The sequence below is a fragment of the Coenobita brevimanus genome, chromosome 69 (assembly GCF_032717465.1).
Source record: "Coenobita brevimanus isolate Jiangsu-jjx chromosome 69, ASM3271746v2, whole genome shotgun sequence".
NCBI classification, from domain to species: Eukaryota; Metazoa; Arthropoda; class Malacostraca; order Decapoda; family Coenobitidae; genus Coenobita; species Coenobita brevimanus.
Window position 1 is genome coordinate 26,527,902 of NC_137022.1, and position 21,065 is coordinate 26,548,966.

A 21,065-nucleotide genomic window follows, 5' to 3' on the forward strand; every position below is an offset into this window, starting at 1 on the left:
TTTTGTGTGTGTGTGTGTGTGTGTGTGTTAATTTAAAGTATCTATTTTTTCCCCAAGTTCCAATACTTCTAATTGTTCTTCAGAGTTGGGTTTCGAGTTTTTTTTATTTATTTATTTATTTATTTTTTTTTGTCGTATAGGTGCGTGGATTCTAATTTTTCTTGAATTTCGGGTGTCGATTTTTTTTCTTGTCGCATAGTTACGTGGTGTCTTTAAGTTTGGGTGTCGATTTTATGCTTTTTTCCCCTTTACTTCCATGGCGTCTAATTTTTCTTTAATTTTGGGTGTCGAGTTTATGCCTTTTCCCCTTTACTTCCATGACGTCAATTTTTTTCTTCAGATTTAGATGTAGATTTTATCAGTTTTTAATCCCCTCGTTTCCATTATTATTAATTTCATATTTTGGATGCCGATTCTGTTTTTTTCGTCCTTCATTTTATTTGATGTTGGATGGGGAATATGGGATTTGATAACCTGTTTTGCTTTTGTGGAAGAAAGAAGGAACCAAAGGCTAGAAACCCACAAGATTTTTCCAGAGAGAGAGGGAGGGAGACGTTCATTTCAAGATGTCCGAACACATAGCTCGTAAAAGGCTGAAAGTCATAAACAGAAGGAAATTTAGACATAGCACAATTCCAGACGACCTGTTGCATATATGAAGGATTGGGAGTATCCTTTAATTTTTGCATTATACAGTTGGACAGGAAAGGAGTGAGAGTTTGCTGCCAGTCATGTGCTACTTATTATTCATTGATTTTTTGTTTCACCAGTTTCATTCAGATGTTTTATAGCTCATGAATTTTAGCTGGACACGGTTTTCGTCCTTTTGCAACATATTCCTTGTAGTTCAGTAGCAGAATAAGACAATACAACAGTCCTACATCTTTTCCACCTAACTTTTCGACCAGCACTGTGTGCTAGTGTCAAGCTTCTGATACAGCTCACCATTCGAGACGGAAAGATGGCAGTTTTACATCTATACTCCTTTGTACTCTAACCTGGCCAAAACTTGACATCTCTCCCTTTTGAATGCTGACACTGTAAGTTAGATTAACACTTGAATATGATGCTGGTCATAAAGAAGTGCCATGGAGAGGATATGCAGCCGTAAATTGTCTTTTTCTGCCTCTGAGTTACATAAATAAAGCTGCAAAAGGACGAAAATCTAGGCCAAGTTAAGGTGAAAAGAGTATAGTTAAAATGAGGAGAGTATAGTGAAGGTATAAACTAAGGCATAGACCAACCACGCTTAATCGGAAATCCCAACTTGAGATGAATTAACTCTTTTGGAGATAGCAGAAACAAGGCTTAAGAAATACCTTATGAGACTGCAGGGGATGACGATAAAATCATCTTGAGATTACAAAACGACAACACCTGAAATCACCGTTATGAACAGGTTAAAATGGGGTCTTTCTGTCGGTTTCTGTGGTAACTTGTTTGTTTTCTTTTATATATGTGTACTAATATTTTTCTCGTAGTAAGATGTAATTTTTGCATGCGCTAATGAAGTTGGCCGAAGGTCATGTATTCACTCGTCTCGTTCATGAACATTAAAAAATTTATAGGATTTCAACGAAAGCTGGTGGATAAATGGGCAGTGAGTCAAGAAAAAGTTGATTAAATTTAAGGTGTATCCGGATACGGATACAGGAAATAGTAATAAGTTTTATTGGCAATGGAGGGTATGCGCTCCGAATTTCGGTAATAGGGCAGAGTAACACCTTAGAATTCACTGACTGAGAGACCATAACTATTCACTTGGCTGGAAAGAGGATTCACATCAATAAATGTAATATTTTTTCGCTTTGACGAAAGTATGCGTTCTCTGAATGCTTTCTTGTTAGTTTTAGTTTTGCAAGTGCCATACGATTTTGATTCAGCTAAAAGAGCATCTTGTACTAAAGGGGTTTTAGAAAGTGTTTATTAATCTCTGCAGTGCGATGATTCAGGAATTTTGTCTGTTACTGCCACGTGATAATAGGCAGCTTAGGACTCTTGTCCTAACTTGGTTGTGATTGCAGAGTTAAGATTTGAGAGAGACGGGGGGCGGGAGAGGGAGGGAGGAATAGAGGGGAAGGGGAGGAAGGTCAGGTGGTGAGGAAAAGGGGAGATTGAGTTAAAAGGAAAGTGTTTACGAGAGGGAGGGTGAGAAGGGAAATAGTGAGCAAAGGGTATGAATGAAAAGGGAGGTGTTTATGAGAGGTGGGGGGGAGGGCATCTGAGTGAAGGAGCAGGCGGTGAAAGAGGTATGTGTGAGTGACAGGGATGCTACGAGAGGGAGAGATGAGGGACGGTAGTAAACAAACTCTCTTGGCTTCCTGCAAGTTGGATTTGCTTACAAGAACGTCACCATCTCTCTCTCTCTCTCTCTCTCTCTCTCTCTCTCTCTCTCTCTCTCTCTCTCTCAAGTGATGTGGGTGGGGATGTGGAAGGGTTGCATGATAGATGGGTTGAGGTGTGACTCGTTGCTCTTTGGCACTTTGATGATATTTCCCTGTTAGTTCTTCATTTGGGCTTCAGTTTTCCAGTTTCTAGATCTAATGATGGTGATGGTGATGATGGTCGTGGTGGCGATGGTGTGAGATGTTGGTCGTGGTGGTCTTGTTGGTTGTGTGAGAGATCTTGATGATGATGATTATGATGGTAGTCTTGGTAGGAGTGTGACAGATAGTGATGATGATGATGATAATAATGATGATGATGAAGTTGATAATGATGGTTATAGTCTTGGTGGTGGTATGAAAGATAGTGATGATGGTGGTGGTGTGAGAGAGTGATAATGATGATGGTGGTGTGAGAGATAGTAATGATGGTGGTGGCGATGGTGATGTAAGAGATAGTGAGGTGGAAAAAATGTGGAAGGGTAGCGTGATGTGTGGATGGTGTGACTCATTCCCCCTGGCACTCTGGGGATGGTTCTCACACTTATACAAATTACTTCTCCTATTTCTGGATCCTGAAATGATGATGATGATGGTGACGATGATGATGATGATAATGGGGGGGAGGACGGTTATGGTTATGATGATAATGAGGAGGAGGACGGTTATGGTTATGAGGATGAGGAGGAGGAGGAAGGGGAGGGTGATGATGATGATGAGGAGGAGGACGGTGATGGTTATGATGATGATGATGAGGAGGAGGAAGGGGAGGGTGATGATGATAATGAGGAGGATGGTGATGACTGATGATGACGTGAAAGATAGTGACGTGGACTTCTATGATAATTGATGATATAGTGATGTGGAAAGATTGCATGAAAGTGTGGCTGCAGGTGTGACCCCATTACCACAGGCACTTTGTTGATAATTTTCCTGTTTATTTTTTTTTTTAATGGAGATGCGTGACTCATTTCCTCCATGCAGTCTGATGAGAGGTCTGCATTTGTTGTTTAGCACATCCTGGTTCCGGAGTATATGGTGGTGGTGGTGGTGATGATGATGATTATAGACGGTGATGATGGGGGTGGTGGTGATGATGACAGAATGTTGAAGAGGATGATAGTGACGATGATGGAGATGATATTGGAGGGTAGGTGGTGGTGGTGGTGGTGGTGGTGGTGGTGGTGCTGCTGCTGCTGATAATGATGATGATGATGATGACACTTATAATGTTGAAGATGATGATGATGATGATGATTTTGAAGACGAGGAGGGTTACAGTGAGATGATAATGACCGATAATGTTGAATTAACTGTGGTGATGATAACAGTGATAATACTAAAGATGATGATGTGAGATAGCGGCGTGGCTTTTTGTGGGTGGTGATGATGTAGTGATGTGGAAGGGTTACATGATGAGTGAATTTACATTTCCTGGTTGTGGAAGTGACTCATTTCATCTAAACACTCTGATGATACGTCTATTTTTGTGGTCTAATTTTTCCTGTATCCTGTGGGTGTGATGATGATGATGATGATGATGATGATAGTGCTCCTGCTGCTGATGGTGATGATAACTGATAATGTTAAAGATGATGGTACAGGTTAGTGATGATGACGACGATGATAGTGCCGATGGTGGTGGTGGTGGTGATGATGATGATGATATTGAAGATAATGATAGTGACGGTTATGATATATGATTAGCGATGATGATAATACTGACGATGTTGCGATTTGATAATATAATGATTACGGTAAATGTGTTAGTAGTGATGAAGTGTATTAGTGATGAAAGTTAGTGGTGATATAGTTACGTGCCAGTGATGAAATGCACAGTAGTGATGGTGATTATGTGATGATGCATGATGTAGTAAAGCGGTTATTGCTCCTCTTCCTCCTCATCACCACCCCACCCCACCCTCCTCCACTCAGACACCCTTAACCCTTCCACACTTTCCACTCCCTCGAAACACACACACACACACCAGCCCAAACACCTGTACGCACACCTGTATGCCCTGCAGCTGTGTGTATGTGTGCGTGTGTGTGTGTGTGAGAGAGAGAGAGAGAGAGATGGATGAGTGCATAGATAAACAGACACAGATAGATAGACAGCGAGAATAAGCAAGGGAACACACGAAACAAAGATATTTGGAATGAAATTAAAAATGAAATCGACAAAGAATGAAATAAAGACGCAATTGGACAGAGAAACATGTAACAAAAAACGTAAACGAAGAAAACCCAGCAAAGAAGTAAATGGTACAAGGCAGACAAAGAAAAGATGAAAAACGTGATAGGCAAAGAAACAGAAATATGAAAAACTAGACATAGGAAGAATTGAACAAAAAGACAGCATAGGCAGATGATAAATAAACAAAACAGAGAACAGATAGACATGGACATAGAAGTGGAGGAAGCACAGCATTAACAACTAGACAAAGAATGTAGACATAAGAATATAGACAAAGAAACGAAAATGAACATAGACAGTTGCACAAAGAAAAGTTGCAGACTGAACAAAGAATCAGTGTCAGAAAGGAAAACAATATAGACACAGAAACTGGCTGGTGAAAACAGAAATACAAACAAGAGTAAAGAAAGTAGACAGACAGATATGAATAAACATGATAAAAACATAGATACACTAGGGTAAGCAGATCGATGGACAGACAGAGAGAGAGAAAAACACAAGCAGACATACAGACAGACACTAATTCAGACAAAGAGAATCAGACAGACAGACTAACAGGAAGACAGACAAAGACAAGCACCGATAGACAAAGACAGAAAAGCACAGGCAGACACACATGCAGACAGACTCAGACAAAGAGAAACAGACGGACTAACTTCTTACTCGCCTCATGGATGAAAGTTTGATAAAGAAGTTTCTCTCTCTCTCACACACACACACACACACACACACACACACACACACACACACACACACACACACACACACACACACACACACACACACACACACACACACACACACCTGCCTTGCTTCCCTACTTTCCCTTTAACTCCTTCCTCCTTCCCTCCGGCCTCCTCCTCCTCCTCCCCTCTCATTTCCTGCTCTCCTGTTCCTCCTTCCTCTTCACCTCTTTTCTCCCATCTCCTTCCCTCCACCTCCTCCGCGACTCCCTCCCTCTCCCTCCTCACCTTCTGCTAGTCCCTCTCTCCCTCCTTTCCTCTCCCTTCCTCCCTCTCTTATCTCTCTCTCTCTGCTATACTGGTAGCCTAGTAGTCCCCTTTGTAGTCCCCTGATATAGTCTCATAGCCTTTGTAGCAGTAGACCCCTGGCAGTAGTCGTCACGTAGTACCTTAATAGTAGCCCCTCTTGTAGCCTCGTAGCCCCTGGTAGTAGCCCTCCTGGTAGCCCCTAGTATTAGCCCCCGAGTGGTCTTCTAGCCTTTAGTAATAGCCCCCTGGTAGCCTCCCTAGTCGCCGTGTTCTCTACCCCTTCCCCTCCCCCCTCACTTGTAATCGATTCTGGTTATCTCCGTCTCTTCCCCTCTCCTCCAGGTTCTCTCTCTCTCTCTCGTCTTTACTTTTCTTCAGTCATCGTCTCCAACCTCTTCCCTTCCCTTCCTTTCTTCTTGCTTTTCCCTTCCCTTCCTTTATATTCTCTTTTCTGCCTCTCCTCTCCTCTCCCCTCTTCTCTTCCCATCCCTTCCATTCTCCATTCTTCTCCACTCCCTTCTCTTTTTTTTTATCTTATCTTTCCTTCCGTTCTGCCATTTCCTTTCACCTGCCTCATTCACTCTGCCCTTACGTCTCGCCTCCCCGGCCTTCTCTCCTCTCCTCACTTTTCTTTCTTCTACCCTTTCCTCTCCTGCACTCTCTCTCTCTTAACCTCTCTTTTCTTCCCTTCTAATGCCTGTCCTCATCTTTTCTTTCCTCCTATCCTCCCATTCCCTCCCGTCTCTCTTCTCCATTCCTCTCTTTCGTCCACCTGGCTCTTTCATCCTCCTTTTTTATCGCGATTTTGTTATTATTATTTTTATCATCATCATTATTATTATTATTATTATTATTATTATTATTATTATTGTTATCATCCATCATCACCATCATTCTTATGCAGTAAAGGTTTATATTGCTTCAACCCACAGAAATGTTAATAAAACACAAGGAAGAAGTTTACAAAGTTTATTATCAGTACTGGGAAGGGGGAGGGGTAAACGGGAGGGGAAGGGGGTAGGGAGAGGGGAAATAGGATGGAGAAGATATGATGAGAGAGAATGCGAAGGGGAGGAGGAGGTGGTGTTATAGTGTGAAGAGAGAGAAAGAGAGATTGAGAGACAGACAGACAGAGTGGGAGGGAAAGAAGGAAGTGACAGGGAGGGGGAAGGGGATGGGGGTGAGAGGGGAAGGGTAGAGGGGAAACTGACTAAAACCCTAACTATTTTAATGACTAGGAGACCCATATCTTGCTTTCTTGACTTCCTTGCTTACTTGTTTGTTCTTGTTTACATTCGCTCTTGGGATATTTTTTCTGTTTATTTGCATTTTGCGTAATCACCGTTCCGTTGATTTTCTCTCTCTGCTTTATTTGGCTTTCTTGAATTGTTTGTTTCTTGATTTGTTTGCTTGTTTATTCATTGTTGCCTCATGCTTGCAGATAACTTGATATTGTCGTATCTCTCTTTTTTCTTTGTCACAGTTCACTCATTTTCCTTTAATTTGTTTTTTCTGTATCTTCTCAAGTTACTTTTCACTTCACTTTTTCTTTGCTGGTTGGCTTTCATTTTCTGTGATTGATTATTCCAGCTTAGTTGATACACTGATTTTCTTATGGGTATTTAATATATTGTTTTTCCTTACCTCTGTGCAGTTAACGTTCTTAAATATTTTCACTCGTTCAGTAATTTTTCTTTTATATTATTATTATTATGCTCGTTTATTTTACATTTAGTATACTTACAATTATGCCTACTTATTTACGTACGAATATACTTATTTTTCATCTGAGCCGCTTCAACCCGAAGACGTTTGATTAATTCTTGCTATCTCGAAGTATTTTTTATTTTTTTTTTTAACTTGGGAGAGACTGTTCAAACTAGGTCTTAGATACAGCCTGCATTAAGCCCTTCAGTGCGAAGTCTATCTCAAGTTGAAGAAAATCGTCTGAAGGTAGCAAGATTGAAATGTGACGTCATTGGGTTAAAGTTTTTAAATACACCAGTGATCTTTATATAATTCCCACGTATTTTAATAAAGATTACAATATCATAGTTCGGTACCGGTAGTAATAACAGTAAATCTTGTGTATATATTGCCCAATACTCATGATCTTAAACCTGTCGGAATACATTGCTTATTTGAAAGCTGGTCTTACTGCTGTTGTTTTTCCAAATGCCAGTACATATTTCAAAGTCATTATTTATCCTTTCCATAGATAGATTACTGGTTCCATTATAAAGCCTAGATGTACACATGATTGCAACAAATAACTTATAATGTCTTGGGCCACGAACACACACACCCTTCTTCAATCCTGATATCCTACAAAGACAGTCCACGAACGCGCACAGGAAGGCAGGCCCAGGGCAGGGATAATAATAGGAATAAAGTCTCTGGTCCTAATTTTTTTTTATTCATCACATATGTCACGTCTTTTTTTTATGAATTTAAAAACAGACGCAGATTTTTACGCCACATAGCCGTGATGAAGTATACGTTGAATTCTGGTGGCCATTTTTGGCAACGTGAGGGAAAGTCGGGGACCCAGAGGGGTTTATTGTTATTATTTCCCCCCTTATGTTTTCGCCTGGCTTATTAGAACAAACAAGTTGATATAACTCCTACACCCTCGTTTCGGTCACAGCTTACCTCTAGAACACATAATATAAAATGAAAAAGAAGTGAGAGGAGGAGAAGGGGGAGGCGGCCATGACAGCTTTCCCGGATGTGACGTCACCAGCCAACAATACCCGCCACTCCCAAACCCGCCAATGGGAGCTGAGATATCGAGCTTTTTAAAAAAATGTTTTCGGGCTCTCTTCATTGAGTTCGTTGTATTGTGGCTAGTTTTAAACCGAAACTCAGATTTTTTTGTGATGGTTGAATCATATTTCGAGTAGTGCGTCGGAAGTTAATAACCGGCAGTGTATTGGAAATCGGTGACGTCACAGAAACAGTTTGGTGGTAAGAAGGAGAGATTTGAATTGGGTTGATATTTTTAAAACTATGAGTAAACGAAAGATACAAAGGAAAATTTCAAGAATAATAATACGATGATGCAGGACAAGAGGGAACGGAAGGAAAAATTGACAAAGATAGCGAACTCTCTCCTTCCTCTCCTCCCCCTCCACCTCCCCATCTCCCAGCCATACACACGCACACGCATACACACACGTCCTAAAGTTACACACAATATCCTCCTTAACCACAACAATACAATGACACCCGTAGCACGTTTTTCTTGCCACTGTCAGGTTACTTTATTCAGCTTAGAGATTTTTCGAATTGATACATTTATCCTTCAGTACGGAAAATCACTCGTAACATCCATTGAACCAGGGGATGATTTTTCACTGTATTCTTGCCTTTAGATGATTTTATTCAGCTTTGGGTCGATTTCAGGGGAGTTTTATATAGCCTTAATAAACCCTCTTAGGATCAGAAACCGTTCCCAAATTGAGTAAAACAGTCTGGCAGCTTGGAAAAAAAAAAATACAACAGTAAATACACGTCCCCCGGGTTCAAGGGAATAAACTAAATAAAATCGCCCAACGGTAACAAGGAATGAAGCTTGAACACAGCGTCATCGTAGGGAAGTGGTTAAAACTCATACTGTTGGGAATGACGAGTTTGAACTTGGAGAACCCTTAAGAGTTTCTGACGCTGCGACATGATTCTAGAGGGCCGTATTCTCGTGGCCCCTGGAGACTGCGTGACACCTTTTCCTCGGCGACTTATTCTGCCTGTGACACCCTCAGCATTTTAATTCGTCTATTACACCTATGCTGTCCTTCGTTTGGGATTATTTTAGTACTTTTCTGTTTAACCCCAGACGATATTATTCAACTGAACATGAATTATAAGAGCCCTGAATGTTTTGTCCCCATTTACTTTCATGGTCGGGACAACTCTGGCACTGTTCCAACTAGATGCTTATATTCAGCCAAGAGGGGGTCACAAGAGCTTGAGAATGCGGAGGTACAACAGGCAGAACAAATAGCTCAGGAACAAGTGCTACGAAGTCCCCTAGGCCAGCGATAATACAGTACACGTCACCGTTGATATTGGAAAAAGGAAGAAACGACTCGATATAAAAACTAGCATATGGTGAGATGGGCAATTCCAGGGAGGAGGTTATAAAGGCATATATGTGGGTGTGGAAATGGCTTCGTGTGAGTAGGGTGGGGTGGGGAGAAGCAAGGCGGTATTCTTGGTGTAGGAGGCGTTGTAGTACCTCCTCTTTAGCGATTTATTTTTGCTTATTACACCTTAACATCTTCTTGTATGTTATTTGTATCGTTTTAAGATCGATATAGTTTGCATCATAAAGGATACTGAGGTGTATTGTTCAGAATTAATCGCTATGGAAGAGGTGTTACGATAGCCAGGCCACATGGAATAAAGCCTTTAGTGATATTTTCAAGTGTGCTGAGTCACGCATAGACCCTTCACTCCGATGACGTAATTTTGATATTCTTGCCATCTCCAGACGATTTTATTCAGTCTAGGAGAAATATTTCGAACTTGGGGGGGTTACATATGGATTTTCTTGACCCTAAGATGAATTAAATCGTCCCTAAGTAGCAAGAATAAAGGAATAGGCCATCGTAGTGAAGGGGTGAGGTTCTGTGGGTCTGGATTGTGTGAGTGATTGTTTTCGGTTACAGTTAAGAATGATAAATATTAGTGAATTTTTTTTTTTTTTTTTTTGTATTAATGATTGTTATCGGTTACAGTTGAGGATAATCAGATAAATAATAGTGATGTGGGTTTTTGTGTTAACTATTTACTTCGGTTGGAGTTCAGAATGACAAATAAATAAAGGTGGTCTGTTTTGGGGCTATTGATTGTTTTGGGTTAGAACTGAGTGGCGATGTAATTTAAAAAAGTTAACAGTAGTCTCGATTTAATTTGACGGTGACAGAGTTTAATGTATTTTATTTTAATATTGCGCTGGCTGCAGCTGGGAGGGGTAAAAAAGTTTAATATTATTTTGGCTTCAGTTGAGCCTGACAAAAGTTTTAGATATGAAGGTACACACACACACACACACACACACACACACACACACACACACACACACACACACACATACGTTAACTCTTGTTTTGGTTTGTGTTTTCCGTGTACATTAGCCTCTTAACCCCTTGAGCCCCAGTTCGTTCTGTTTTTGTTTTTGTTATTTCTGTATTTATCTTTATTTGCTATTCAAGTTGTCAGGTAGTTTAATTTATCAGAACTTTTTCATGGTCGGGCTAACTCTAGCTGTGTGTGTGTGTGTGTGTGTGTGTGTGTGTGTGTGTGTGTGTGTGTGTGTGTGTGTCCTTGCTAGTTTTAAATCCTAGTAATACAGAGTGAGGCGATGAAAGAATTAGGTGAAAGGCTCATCAGATCTGGTAAGAGTACGAAAGACAGAAAACCGATTCGTAACCTGATGCTTTGAACGCTAAATATCGGGAATATCGATGGTGGCGGGATGGGATGGCGTGATGGGGTGGCAGAAGATGAAGTGTGGTAGTTGTGGTGAAAGTGGTACAAATATTAGGTTAAAATCTTACTAAATTGTTTAACTAATACAGGATTTTCTAGCGTGGTTATAGCATAAGTTACAATATAGGTAAACAGATTTTTTTTCCCCATGTAATTAGTAAAGGTTGTTTACGTGGTTATACACCCCATAATAATTATAATAATGGTAGTATTAACAACAGAAATAGTTAGTTGTAGGTTATGAATAATTGTACCCAGAATAATATATTGGAGGAGCAGAAGGCGAGGATTAAAGGTACTGCAGGATGAGATGGTCCCTCGTGTGTTGACATTGCGATGCACACACATTTGCCCGTCTCTGCCTACGTGATGGCCTTGAAGTGGCGGCAGAAGTAGACGCAGGGGCAATGCAGACGCAGAAGTTGACGCAGGGTGAAGGAAGACGAAGGGGATAGGCGCAGCGGAAGAGGGTAGAAGGGGGAGGTACCACAGGGAGAGATGGTACCGCCGCCTGTGTTTACATGACGATGCACTTGCCCTTTTCGGCCCAGGGATTGTTTTTCTTGTCAGGCGCGTGGATTAGGGGATCTGTCTTCTCGTTCTCCTCGATAAACTCACGCATTCTGCAGAGAGATAAGAAACATAGATTAGATAACCTTAGGTAGCGGATTAGAAGAGATTAGATAAACTGTAAGGATAGACAGTAAAAGTGAAAATGACGGTAAAAATAGGACGGTGATTTATAAAACTTGCTCATTTAGTTCCTCGATGAAGTCACGCATTACCGGACAGATAATTAAGATAACATATGAGAGGATATATATATATATATATATATATATATATATATATATATATATATATATATATATATAACAATACATAACTGAGGGGAAAGTCTGTTGAAGCAAAACTGGCGGGAAAAGTAGGAATTATTATTTATAAATCCTTCCTCATTTCCTCGATCAGCTCATACATTCAGCAGAGCGATATTGACGTTGATGAATAAAATAGTACCTTCATAGATTTTGAACGCAAATTATTTTCAGAAAACTTGAGACAAATGTTGGACTAGAATATTTGTAAGGTGTTATTTCCTCGATTACCTTACATTCTGCATTGTGATAGGAGAGTTAGCATAATAAAAGATACCGGTAATCGTGAAGATTCCGAACGTGATTAACTATGGAAAAAGGGAGGGGAAGAGGAAATGAGTATCTTAAAAATATATATTTTCCATGGTAAACCCACGCACTGTGCACGAGAGAGAGAGAGAGAGAGAGAGAGAGAGAATTTTAAAGTTGGCATAGATGAACTGTTGAGAAACTGGATATGGAACAGCGAGCGATAAGTGATGGAGAATGAAGCTTATTAATATATCTCTTAAAGGTACCCATTTCCCTCTATAAATCTACCCGTTTGGAGAGTCGACCTAAGAGAGATACCAGATCAGAAGTGACAGATGACATTTCGAGATATTGTAACGTGGAAGAGGGACGTATTAACGTATATATATTTTTGACTACCAGACGATATTACTCAGCTAAGGGGAGACTGATTGTAGTGAAGTACCTCCGTTAACCCTTTCACTGTATTGATCTCTTGTTTTAGTGTACTCTTCTCACCACCAGACGATTTTATTTAACCAGGTGAGGCCTCCTATACACTTTAACATACCCTAAAATATTCCAGCTCTTTAGGGAACGTAACAGTAGAGTAACAATAGAACATGGTGCTAGTCACGAGGCAGTGCTAGGGGAGGGATGTAGAGTCGTACCTTTGCCTTTTTCTACCACATAATTTCGTGAAATAAGCTGGAAAAGTACGAAAACCCTGGCCCAGTGAAGGTGAAAAACGTATAGTGACATGACCTTCAATAACCCCATCAAAACAGTGTCATTCATATACTTGCCATCGACACACTGTTTTATATATCTATGTATGCGTGTATGTATTTGTATGTGTGTGTGTATGTATTTGTATGTATGTGTGTATGTATTTGTATGTATGTCTGTATGCATTTGTATGTATGTGTGTTATGTGCTCTCGTTTATGTAGGTTACATAATTTCATATCATTTGGCGGTAGATAACAAAGACTAACAGATGGCGTGGCACAGATATCATGGACTGATAAGTGGGGTGTGTTCTGTAAGTGATAAGAGGGTGTGAGGGGTGTTGCAGATAGAGAGAGAGAGAGAGAGAGAGAGAGAGAACGACATGAAACGTCATTTTCTTACACTAACTTTCAGGTGCTCAGAGCACCATTTTACTCTCAGACAGTTCGAGAGAGAGAGAGAGAAAGGCGAACTGAGTGTGTTTGTGTGTGTGGTGGAGGGCTCCTCCCTTCATAGTCGATGTCATCCTCTCTCTCTCTCTCTCTCTCTCTCTTATATTGTCAAGTATATGTTAATAAGTACACAGCGATGTAAACACACACCCATACGCTGTCAGCACGAGAGAGAGGAGGGGGAGGGGGGAAGAGAGAGAGAGAGAGAGAGTGTGTGTGGGCGAGTGAGAAAGAGTGCGAACGTGTCATGAAAAATGATTGAATACAAGATTAAGCACGAGAGAGAGAGAGAGAGAGAGGCACCTATCATAACAACTCCTTGCCCTCCTCCCTCCCCTCCCTCTCTCTCCCTCTCTCTCTCTCTCTCTCTCCCTCGTGTGTGTGTGTGTGTGTGTGTGTTTAGGAGGAAATGTAAACCGTTTTGCATTATATACTAATGATTGTATGTAGGTATGTGCTTTTCTTAATGCACATCCATGTGTGCATACGAGTATGCACGTATGTGAGAGTATGTATGTGTGTGTGTGTATGTATGTATGTGTGTGTATGTATGTATGTATGTGTGTGTGTGTGTGTGTGTGTGTGTGTGTGTGTGTGTGTATCCTGTCTCCAAGCCAATTTGACCCACTAAACTCACTTATGCGGGCTGCAAGTGTGTGTGTGTGTGAGAGAGAGAGAGAGGGGGGGGGAGGCATAGCCAGATAATTTATCGCTCCCATACTCTCCTCCACATTCCTTTACTTCTGAGAGAGAGAGAGAGAGATGCATAGCCAGACAATTTATCATTCCCATATTCTCTACCACATACCTTTACTTCTGAGAGAGAGTGTGTGTGTGAAGCTGAGCTTTATTAGTAGTGTTTAATAGTTCTCTCTCTCTCTCTCTTTCTCTCTCTCTCTCTCTCTCTCTCTCTCTCTCTCGCACACACACACACACACACACACACACACACACACACACACACACACACACATTCATACTCTGACTCACAACCATCTCTCTCTCTCTCTCTCTCTCTCTCTCTCTCTCTCTCTCTCTCTCCAGTATTTCAGCAGCAGTCATCCATGTTTAGTTCCATTAATAACTAATTGGAGATGCTGTGAACTACTCTCTGTTGATCACTGTCTGTTTATATACCAGCGGTGTCTTTGTATTTCCTTGTCCGTACGTCTAGCTGTTTTTACGTCTAACAACATTATATTGTGTATTTATCTGTACCGTGTTCATCTGTTTATGTGTTTACAGTATCTCCATGTATCTATCTATCTATCTCTGTCTGTCTGTATGCCTGATTGTTTATCTATCAACCTATTGCTAAACCTTATGGCAAACATCATCCTGTGTTACATCAAGAAACGTTTTGATGTCTCTCACCCTTTTATCTGCATCCCTTCCTCCCAGTCTCTGTCACCATCCATCATGTATCTCTCTCTCTCTCTCGAAAAATGTAATTAATGTCTACCTGTGTATCTTTCAAAATATGCCTTTGTAGTGCCTCTATCTACCCGTCTCAGTATGTCTTTTTCCATCGATTTCTTCCCATCTATCAGTTTATCTGTCCATCCATTCATCAATATATCCATCGTTCCACCTGATTGCAGTCTTCACCTTTATTTTCCTTTTAGCCTTTCTCGTAACTTTATCTCCATCCATTCTTGCTACTCCGCGCCCCACCCCCTCATGTACTCTTCCACCCAACTGTCTATTTGTCCATCCTGATTATCCATCTATTTATTTATCTATTTACATCAATCCATTATTCATCTACGTATGTATATATCTTTTTCTACTTTCTGTCTCTCCATATTTATTCATTCATCTCATGCTCGACATCCATCTTATTAGTTTTTCCGGGTAATCTCGTTTTCTGTGTATTATTCATGGACGGAAAATCGTTTAAAAAAAAGTGTGAGATTGCTGCGGTAAGAAGGAAAATTAGGGGAGGAAAAGGGGAAAGAGAGAGAAAAAGAAGAGAATTTGGAGGAGGAGGAGGAAGAGGAGGAGAAAAAGGAAAGGAAAAGAAAGCAAAAGAAATAGTAGTAAAGAGAAAGGAAAGGAAATACTTATCAGATCAGTGCACTAAAAAAGGTAAATACATAAAAATACAAATAGTCGTCCCTGCGATACTGTACGATATCACCGGGTAACGTAACCTTGCGAAATCAGTGCACTGAAGCCAAATCCCCCGCTAAATATATCTGTCTATCTGCGCTGTCCCTGACTATCCCCTCACACACTTCAGTCTCAGGGTATTTGCTGCGACTGTGCATTTTAGGAGCTTCTGTGTCCCGCCAATCTCTCTCTCTCTCTCTCTCTCTCTCTCTCTCTCTCGTTACAGCACTTCTTCGTGACTACCACTGTATTCTTCTGTTAATCTTATAGCCCAGCATTAACGATGAAGGGATGGCATTTTTACACCAAGTTCAAAAGATCAGTTACATAGACATACACCTCGTTTTTCGTATTATTTTCTCATTCTCTTCATTTTTTTATCACTCCTCCTCCTCCTCCTCCTCCTCCTCCAATTGCCCTTCACTATACTTCTTGACCCCCTTTGACAGAATCGTCTGATGAGTCAGTAAAATACCACAGTGTGTGTGTGTGTGTGTGTGTGTGTGTGAGAGAGAGAGAGAGAGAGAGAGAGAGAGACTATTCTTGGCTGATCAGGAATTCACGTGAGTATGTGTGCAAGTGTGTTCAAGACTGAATATGAGAGAGAGAGAGAGAGAGAGCCTGTAATATAGGTCTTCTCAACAGGGTGACAGTTAGACCTTTCATCTCATCAAAATCTCCCCTTTCCTTTGTGATGCCCTTTAGCCTCTCCCCGCCGCAGTGTTTCCTCTCTCTCTCTCTCTCTCTCTCTCTCTCTCACACACACACACACACACACACACACACACACACACACACACACACACACACAGCCTTGATTACATACCTGCACACATACTCATGCGAATTCTTAATCAGCCAAGAATAGTTTCTCTCTCTCTCTCTCACACACACACACACACACACACACACACACACACACACACACACACACACACACACACACAACACACACACACACACACACACACACACACACACACACACACACACACACACACACACACACACACACACACACACACACACACACACACACACACACACACACACACACACACACAGGTCGAACTAAATTTGGCGTGGGATTCAGGAAGTAAAATTGATTCTCTCTCTCTCTCTCTCTCTCTCTCTCTCAAACTAATTTTTCAAGTTTTTTGTTTAGCTTTCAATACTTGATGTTAAACTGAACTGCTGATTTTCTCTCAGTTTAAATACACGGTTTTCACTGTCCCTTGGTATGGTATTCTTTCTACAACCTCAGTGTATAAACTCATTCTGTCACGCTTTTATCAGGAAACTTCCATTCAATGCATCTCTGACGTATATTTCTATCGTCATTAACTCTAGTGGATCTGTTTCTATGTACTTGCACTTAAACATATCCCTTTCAACATTTTATTGATACGTAGTCTCTGCGCAATATGACCAAATCATCTGCAGTACTTGAACAGTTTTCTCTTTCATTTAGTAGTTTTCTTTCCTCCACACTTTTCACTGATTTTACAATTCCACACTTCAGACACCGCAATTATGTTTATCAGTGCAGCTACATCGACCCCTTTCACATTTGGGGTATGCTGCCGGAGCATGTGCCTGGCTCAGGGAAGATGGACGCCCCTGCCCTGCATAGTCCTGGGTTACACGTTAGCAAGGTGTAGCACCCGTTAGCCCACTAGAAGATAGTAGGTGGATAGTTACCATTGTCGCGGGAGTTAGTATCATGTTAGTGCTTGGGCCTATGCCCGGTAGTTGGTCTTGACAACACCTCCAGACGGGGAACTCAGTCACGTTTACCAAGTAGTCAAAGTACGAGCTGCGACTACTACTTATCCGTATCTCGTCTACACATAGCTCATTCTCTTTAGGGGTAGGTGTCTTTCGTTTTTTCTGCACCTCGTCATTTGGAAGGACCCAGTTCTGACCCTGGCGAGGTGCTGTTTGTCACAGGAAGGTGACTGCTTGCTTGTGGTCGAGGGTACTGCTCGACCAGACATCGGAGTAGCCCAACAAACGCAACTCTCACTCTTGACATTACGTATTCAAATCATACCACTTTCCTCACACGCCTTTTTTATTCTGTATTGATTTCCATAGCACACTGATACACACTCGTTGGGTCTAGTCAGCCATCTTATAAACCTCTGTATGTAGCCTGTCCTGTAATAAAACCCTCATACCACACTAACACAACCTTAAACACTCAGTTCTCCACAGCATCTGGTCTTGAATTTTCTGTTTTGCTTGAAGGATTTCTTAATACATTCTCTTGTACTTACTCCCCCTGCCACATCTTACAATCGTTTTATCAAGGCCCTCTTACCACCTGCCACTTTCCTTACCAACTACCACTTTCCTTACCGCCTGCCACTTTCCCTACCACCTGCCACTTACCATACCACCTGCCATGTACCTTACCACCTGCCACTTTCCTTACCACCCGCCAATTTCCTCGCCACCTTCCACCTTCCTCGCCACCTGCCACTTTCCTTCCCCAAGCAGGTCTGTTCTCTTCCTCTAAACATTTACCTCCTGTGTTTATTACTCGACCAAAGACACTTAAACAACCTTATCAGTTTGAGTGTTTCTCTGTTCACTTTAACAATTATTAAGTTATCTTCGGTGATTGCAGGTACCACTTACAACCACTTCTTATCAGTGTTGCTGTGGTTGTGGGTGTGTTATTTTGTTATTGTTCTACCTTAGTGTGGGTGCTTTGTGAGATGGTGTGTTATGTTCTTGAAGCTGGAGATATTGTTTTTATTTCTTGTTTATGTTATGGCAGTTCTCTTGCTGTTATTGTTTTGTTCTTACTTTGTTTTGTTATGTGATGATGATGGTATTGCGTTTCATTTCTTATACTTGTGGCTTTGTTAAGTACTTGTTACTGTTTCTCATCTCTTGTTCTTCCTCTGCTTGTAGTTCCTATTAATGCTCTGCCTGTTATTCTTGTTCTGGTTGTTTTTTGTTAATTTTCTGCTTGTTATTGTTGTTCTACTGTTTCGTGTTGTATTTAGTGTTCTGCTTATCGTTGTTCTGCTAGTTCTTGTCAGTGTTCTGCATCTTCCACTTAATGATCTGCTTGTTATGTTACCCCTCTGCATGTTTTCCTTCTTATTGTTTCTCTTCTGCTTGTTATTATTGTTGCTTGTGTTAGGTGAAGGTGCTGTGTTATGGATGCTGCTGCGTTGGCCATTACCATAGCAACGTGGTCTTGTTTATTCTGTGGTAATGACAGTGCACAGGGATGATTTTTTTCGTGAGAGAGAGAGAGAGAGAGAGAGAGAGAGAGAGAGAGAGAGAGGAAAGGTTGGAGAAGAGGGAGAGAAGAGTTTGAGGGTAGGTAAAGGAGAGAGGGGCTGGGGGGGGGTAAGGATTCTGTTACATAAAATTACGGTGTACGAAACGACCTCTCTCTCTCTCTCTCTCTCTCTCTCACCCGGCAGGAAAAGAGACGAGGAGAGGACGAAAAGGCATGAAGGATTATATTATTGTGCGAAAGAGAAGAGGGAGGAAAGTGAGAGTCGAAGGACGAGAGGGGGAGATTGGAAAGGAAAAAGAAATAATGCGAAGAACCACAGAGAGAAAGGGAGGGAGGGAGGGAGGGAAATGGAGGCAGAGAGGGGAAACTAAAGACGTCTGGCTTGAGGGGAAAGGATGAAGAGAAGTGAAATGGCTTCGTTCAATGGGTTTAATATTTGAGAGAGAGAGAATGGAAAAAATGTGGGAAGAGGATGAGGGGAAAATTTGATAGCGGTGGAAGAGAGAGAGAGTTGGGGGTCGGGGCGTGGGTGAGGGAGTGTCAATTCTATATTCACCACAGGCAGGCCAGGAGTCTGCTTGCGTTTATAAGCGTTCTCTCTCTCTCTCTCTCTCAGCGCGAGATTACTACAGTACATGAGCACAGTACTGTTGTACACACGAACATACTCGTACCTGCATACCTTGCATCGTTATGTACACTCTTGTATTTTGCCAACACACACACACACACACACACACATTAATGGATTCTGCACATGCACACACAGGAATCACACGGCACACGCACTTAAATACTAAACACACACACACACACACACACACACACACACACACACACACACACACACACACACACACACACACACACACACACACAAACTCATTTACTGCATGTTACAAATGAAAAATAATAAATGAAATAAATGACTTAGGGTAATCAATTTTATTTTATCGAGAGGTCTGTACAGGTGAAGAGAATCGATTGCAGGGAGTAGAAATTAAAATGGCGTCGTTTTTCGAAACCGTATTATATTGATTGAAAACTGGATAATTTATATTTTGAATTACGGACATTTATTATATATTTTGAAAACGAGGCTGTGGATATTAATTTTTTTTAATATACCGAGAAATTTTATATTATTTTTACTGGATTATTGTGGTAGATATCGAGAGCATGAAATTAAATTAGTTTTAGATTAATTGGAGGGTTTATTTATTTTGGAATTAGATTTCCTCCATCGTTCCCCTGTTCCCCCCTTCATCACTTCTCCCCTCTTCCACTTCCCCCGTGTCTTCCCTCTATCCTGGCTTCATTCTCTCCATTTCTCTCTCTTCCTCTCTTCTGTCCTTCCCCCATTCCTTCTTTCCCTAACCTTCCTTCTTTCCTGCTCCTTTCTTGTTTACCCACCACTCTTAAAACTCAGTTTGATTCTCTCTCTCTCTCTCTCTCTCTCTCTCTCTCTCTCTCTCTCTCTCTCTCTCTCTCTCTCTCTCGTATTGAAACGAAATTAAAACATTTCAGTGGACAGAGAGAAAGAGAGAGAGAGAACACGCACACATAATTACATCAAAACACACGACACACACATTAACTAATTTTGCACACGCACACAAATACACAGAACTTTGAGACACACACACACACACACACACACACACACACACACACACACACACACACACACACACACACACACACACAAGATAAACCAGATAAAATACCGTAAATAATCCAATGTTAAGTAGATAAAAGAAAGATTACACCCCTTTCAGCGCTATGACTTATTTTCCATTATATTCTAAATACCTGAAGACATTTATTCAGGTTAGGGCTGCTTTGTGCTAGGGGGGTGGGGCTAGAACTTCCCTCAACCGCTTCAGTATGGTGACGTACTATTCGTAACCTTGCTTGCGGCTGAAAACGTTTGCTTTAGATCAGGAACACATCTTACTGTACTGAAACTCATACTCCGCACACACACACACACACACACACACACACACACACACACACACACGACGTATCTGTATCAATCTATCCATCTGTCAATCTATATACATCATTATTACGCCGCTGTTCGTGAAGTATGGCTACCACTGTGAATGTATATGTCGGAATGTGGTTATGTTTTTACAGTGAACATACAGGATGTGAACTAGTGCACGCATGTGGAAAGGTCACTACCCCCGCCAAATTCAAATATCCATCACGATTTGGGATTCGAACCCTCGGCTGGGAGTATAAGAACGCGACACGAATGCACTACCCCAGCATCTCAAGGGCCTCGTCTCTCTCTCTCTCTCTCTCTCTCTCTCAGTTTTACATGCCAC

At 41.3% G+C, this 21,065-nt stretch overlaps 1 protein-coding gene across 1 annotated transcript in view; it reads right to left on the reverse strand.

Annotated features, from left to right (window-relative positions):
* Positions 1–6,528: 6,528 nt before the first annotated feature.
* The window catches only part of Ggamma30A (guanine nucleotide-binding protein subunit gamma-e), a 30,928-nt gene continuing 16,391 nt past the window's right edge, over positions 6,529–21,065 (reverse strand). Inside the window, exon 3 of the mRNA XM_080277383.1 lies at positions 6,529–11,689. Within this exon, the coding sequence (XP_080133509.1) occupies positions 11,584–11,689 (106 nt within the window). The 3' untranslated portion in view covers positions 6,529–11,583. The remainder of the gene's footprint in view (positions 11,690–21,065) is intronic.